General features: G+C 37.5%; 1 protein-coding gene across 1 annotated transcript in view; it reads right to left on the minus strand.

Annotated features, from left to right (window-relative positions):
- Positions 1 to 3,905: 3,905 nt before the first annotated feature.
- LOC109371867 (uncharacterized) overlaps positions 3,906 to 5,882 on the minus strand; it is a 48,652-nt gene continuing 46,675 nt past the window's right edge. Inside the window, exon 3 of the mRNA XM_019624617.1 lies at positions 3,906 to 3,978. Coding sequence (XP_019480162.1) covers positions 3,940 to 3,978 — 39 coding nt within the window. The 3' untranslated portion in view covers positions 3,906 to 3,939. The remainder of the gene's footprint in view (positions 3,979 to 5,882) is intronic.

The raw sequence follows: 5,882 nt of genomic DNA on the forward strand, positions 1-5,882 counted from the left end.
ATATATATATTTTAACAACTCCCACCAAATGTTTAAAGTTTAAGCCAAGAAAAGGTAATTAATAATACTTAACATTTGTTGTGTACTTACAATGAATCAAACCCTGTTCTAAACATTTTAGCACAATATTGTATGAAATCCTCAAAACAACCCTATAGGTAGTAGGTACTATTATTCTCAGTTTAGCGATGAGGGATTTGTGGTACAGGGAGGTGAAGTACTTATTCAAGTTCACATAGCTAATAAACGGTAGAGCCAGGATATGAATCTAGCCCATGCTTTGTATCAGTGCCTTCAAACTTTAACGTGCTTATGATCACCTGGGGAATTTGTTTAAAAAGCAGATTCGATGGAACGGGTCTGAGATGGGAATGGAAATTCAGCATTTTCCCAAGTGAAGCAGATGCTTCTGGCCTTAGGATCACGTTTGAATAGGAAGGGTCCCCTACACACGGGTTCTCAACTTGGTTATGTATTAGAATCACCTGAACAGATTCTTAAAAATAGTGAGACTGATATCCCACCCCAAACTAATTCAAGCAGAATCTTTGTGTGTGGGATCTGGGCAGGGAAAAAACTGGGGGCCGGGATGGAGTATTTAAAGTGACAAAAATTAATTTTAAAAGGGTGGGGGGAGGGGTGGTGTTGATAATGGGCCATCAACCAAAGAGTATGATTAATCAAATTCCGTGCATCTATGATCTAATTTTTAAAAAACCACTATTTGAAATGATTTTTAAAACGTTCTTTATACATCTAAAGAAAAAAGTAGAGATTTCTGAGTAGAGAAAAGGTAAACAAAGAAAATTATAAAGGTAATTTAGAGAAAGAATGAAAATCAACAAAGTATGAACTCCATTCCCATAGTTGACAAAGAAAATGCTCTAATGAAAGCAATAAAAATTGATTACTTTCTTTCAAATGTTTTCCCAAATTTAAATGACAAATGCTAAAGCCAGACATGAAACCATAAACGAATAAAATGTGGGCATTTCTAATTTTAGAAGACAGGGATATCATCTTTTGTAGAGATCATTAATTTATAAAACCAGCATAAAATATATACATCCAAATACCCGCATAATAAAAAAAAGAAAACTGCTCACCACTTAGAATTAAATGATATAATTTTCTTCTAAATAAGTGCAACCTAAGCATATATGGATGGATACTTACACCAATTTGGATAAAACACAAGGGAGATTTCTGATAAATCTTATATGATATGTCATAAAGTCTACCTAAGGACTAGTATCAGCCATGTAAGGATTTAAATTGTTTACTATCTATATAATCCCTGTGTTAGCTATCCATTGCTGAGTAACAAATTACCCTCAAATTTAGCAGCTTAAAACAATATATTTTCATTTTCTCATAGTGTTTGTGGGTTGGGGGTTCAGGAGTGGATTACGTACATGGTTCTGGCTCAGGGTCTCTTATGAGGCTCTGGTCAAGATGCAGGCTGTAGTTACAATGACCTGAAGGCTTCACTTCGGGGCTGGAGTCTCCATTTCCAAAACAGCTCACTCACATGGTTTCTGGCAAGGGCTTCCGTTTCTCTCCACAGGGCTGCTTGAGTGTCCTCATGATCAGACAACCGGCTTCTGCAGAGGGAGTTTTCCAAGAGAGAAAGAGGAGGAACCTGTCATGCCTTTTATGAGAGGCCGTCACCATCACTTCCTCCATATTTTTGTTGTTGTTAGAAGCCAGTCACTTTGTCCAGCCCACACTCAAGGGGAGGGGAAATTAAGCTCTGCCTCTTGAAGGGAAGCCTGTCAAACGCTTTATGAACATATTTTTTAATTCACCACATTTCCTGTCATTTAGAACCATGGCTTGTTATCAGGGTTGTCAAGTGGATGATTATGTGTTTTTCTGGAAAAAGTCATCTACCTTCCATATATCCAGTGTCTCACTTCCTAGTCATTTCTCAAACTACAATCTTTTAACCCCAATTTTCCTCTGAACTTCTCCAAAGGTTACTAATGATATTTCTTAGTTGCTAATTGAATTGAATACCTTTTACATCTGATTTTTATATCTGTGCAGCATTTAATACTCTTAATCACTCCCTACATAAAGTTATCTTTCTTTCGACTTTTGATATGATACTATTTCCTGGTTTTCTGTTGTGTATTCATATAGTAGTTTCTCAACCTGACTGTACAACCTGCCTTTCTAACTTTTGCCAGTCTTTTACACATAAAGTGATCTTTTCACTGTTGTTTTTATTTGCATTTCACTAACATTTTGAAGTGGAGTCCTCCAGGAAAGTTAAGTACGATGTATTAGTTTTCTAAGGATCCCATAACAAAGTACCAAAAATTGGGTGGCTTAAAACCAGAAATTTATTATTTCACAGTTGTAGAAACTAGAAGTCTGAAATCAAGGTGTCAGTAGAGTCATACTCTTATGGCTCTAGAAAAGAATCTTGCCTTGCTTCTAGAAGCTTCTGGTGTTTGCTGGCAATCCTTGGTGTTCCTTGGCTTGTACATCACTCCAGTCACATGTCCATTTTCTCCCTGTGTCTCCACATGGTCTTCCTCTGTGGGTTTGTCTCTGTATCCAAATTTCCCCTTTTTATAAGGATACCGGTCATACTGGACTAGGGTCCACCCTAATGACTTTGTTTTAACTTGATTACCTCTGTAAATACCCTATTTTGAAATAAGGTCACATTCTAAGGTACTGGGGGTTAGGACTTCCACATATTTTGGAGATATATAAATCAACCCATAACACATGGTAGATTCATTTTCATGTGAAGCACTGACAATTGATGAGAAAGCTGTGATATATTATGTAACAAACATGAAATCAGTTGAGTACTAAAGATACTTAAATTTTTTTTTAAATTAGACAAAGTAAGTATAAAATATATTAGGTTAGACTATTTGATAAGAATAGCTTAGCCGATAGATCAGTTAAACAAGTTACCATCCAATTGTCAAGTTAAAAATGAAACTATCACACATGGTGACACAGATCTATATGTTCCATAGCAACATTTATTGGTGCACCTGCTGGCCTCTTGCTCCCTTCTTTTGGTAGCAGTGCCTGATTTTCCTTTGTGACCCCATGTGTTGCTCACTTTCAGTTAGTGTGGTGTGGTTGGAGCTGACTCTACTCCTCACATCTAGCTATGGGCCCTGACACATGTTGTCAGATGATTGTCTGGGATTTTGGCGGAAAGTTATTGGGAAAGAGGTGCACTCCTTCCAAGGGCGTTGGTAAACTGCTGGTGCCCACAGGGGAAGGAAGCCACTGCAGAGGAAGGCAGAGAGTGGGGGAGAGAGGGAGAGAGACAGACAGATTGATTTTGGTTTTTTTTTAAGATTTTATTGGGGATTTGGGGCAGGGGAACAGCATTGGGGAATCGGGGAAGGGGAACAGAAAAGTTGCTGTCCTTTTGTTCTTCAGTCTAGTTGTGGAGGATGTCGCTTCACTGGCCCATGTTGGTATTATCATTGCTCTCTTCCCCGGTGAGGCAGATTGGTCACTGGCCCTGGATGGCCACTCATGGCAGCTCTTGGCAGCTCACACTGGCTGACGGCTACTCATGGTAGCTCACGGCAACCCACTGCAGCAAGGGCTGCAGCCTACACTGTAACCGGCAACTCTCGGCAGCCCAGCTCTAGGTCGAGCTGTTGTTCACCATCTTAGCTGTAGAGGGCGGTGTCACTGGCCCTAATGTGGAATCTGAACGGGGCCCTGCTGCTCAGAGCTGGCGTCCCAAGCCAACGCTCAACCAATGCGCCACTCGGCCAGCCCAAGAGATTGATTCTTGATGTTATCTTTAGAGTGCTTGGATCCAGCTGCACATGACGTACAGATCTGTCTTTGGACTTTGCAGTTACATGAGCAAAAAAGAAATCCTTTTTTAATCTAATTTATTTTGAATTGGTATCTCATTCTTGTCCCAAAAAGAATCTTGATAAATTAACACATGGACTGACATGGAAAGATGTTCACAAAATCCTGCAAAGACCAAAAAAATGCAAGACTTGAAACATACAGGATGATTCCATGTTTGTAAAAAAATAAATAAAACAAAAATAAGGAAAACAAATCCTGGAAGAACATTTATGAGACTGTTAGGAGAGATTATCTAAAAATTTTAATAGTGTTTTGGAGAGTTTCATTTATATACTTTCTATATTTTAAAAATTATAATCATAAAAATGAGATTAGTGTATCTGGTTTCCTATAAAATACAATGATGACAGAAGAAATTATCAGTAACAATACTCAATATTCTGAAAGATTTAGAGCAGTTTCCTGTTCAGAAGGTAAGTTTATAACTACACTACCAGATTTACCTCCAGATAAAAACACATGGGAAAGGGGAAATCCTGGGAAAGTTCTCAGTTAAAAGAGAACATTTGAAGGAAGTAATAATAATATCTTGTATTTGTGTAGCACTTTTTACTTTACAAAGCATTTTTGCAAATGCTATTGAATCGTCAGAAAATCTTATAGATATTATTTCCACTTTACAAACAAGAAACTGATGCTCAAAGAGATTAAATGATAAAAATAACAACTTGCAAACAACAAAGCTGAGATAAGAATTCAGGTCTCTTGGGTTTAAAAACAAAAAAGACGAAAAAGAAAAAAAAACAGCAACGGTGCTAGTTCAGAAATTGAAGAACCTTTCCCTAGAAGTTGCCCATCTTAACAATATTAGATATTTTTTTCCTGTGACTCATTCTGAAAAATCTCTTCACTCCTTAGGGAAATTCCACAACATTATTTTTGTCTTTTAAGAAAATTTTGTCTTTGCTGTTGTTGGTTTTTATAACATAAAAATTTTCAGTGTGGATGATTACTTGTGTAGTTCTTACAAAAATAATCAAATTTCAGGAGAAATTTGAATAAGGCAAATAGAGCTAGAGATTTTTAGTCATGTGTGTATTTGTGTTGGCGTGGGGGTGAAGGAGAAGGTAGAGGTAAAATGAGGAACTCTTATTGACCAAAACTAAACAAAATGTTTACAATCTAAATATTAATGGACATAAAAAAGGTGTGAAGCCAAAATGTAATCAGCCTACATAGAGAGGAAAATGACATGGTTTTGTAAAAAACAGGTAGGAGCCTTAAATAAAACTGGGCAGGAATAGTGTGTTTGTCCTAAAGCAGGGCAAGAAGTCTGCCACTCACACAAATACCAGCAAAGGCCATTAAAGGGAATTTAGGAAGGGAGTGACACTGTCAGAATGGCAACAGAGGAAGTTGATTTTGGCAGCAACTTTGGGAAAGAACTTGAGGAGGAAAAAAAACTTGAGAAGAGGCTTTTCTCAAGGGGAGTAATGGCTATCCAATATACATAGGTGGAGCTGTAAAAATGGAAAGGTATGACCATTTAAGAATCATCTGTTTTAGACTTTTTGGAAGCTGTCTAGTTCAAGTCCCTTTAATCAAACCATGGCTTTCATGTCTCACCACTATACTTTCAAATTTGGTTTTCATTAAGACCTACTCAAAATCATAACAACAGTGTATTTTTAAATTGTCTGCTTTGACCACCTGCATTAACCGTGTGTTGCGTCCCAACAAGACCCAGGCATGTTGAACAAGTTGTCAAGCCCAATCTGGGCATTCCAGACTCCAGTAGTAAGCGTTAACACCTGGGACTTGAAACTTTAAAACAAAACACCCATTATTTCAAACATCATTCTGTGTCATGAATTTATGTTGAGGTATTGGGGTTGGGGTGAAAGGCTGTTACTCAGGCTCTTTTGATAGCTTTTAGCTTGTTGAGATGTGAGTTTCTTCAATTCTTTGAACTCCAGTCCGCCTACTCTTTAACCAAAATAGTTCATAATCACCTAGCAGCTTGTAAGTTTTCCCTTGTTTTTGTTTTTTTTTAATTTCATTACTTT

Source organism: Hipposideros armiger, unplaced genomic scaffold (assembly GCF_001890085.2).
Source record: "Hipposideros armiger isolate ML-2016 unplaced genomic scaffold, ASM189008v1 scaffold_596, whole genome shotgun sequence".
Taxonomy (NCBI): Eukaryota; Metazoa; Chordata; class Mammalia; order Chiroptera; family Hipposideridae; genus Hipposideros; species Hipposideros armiger.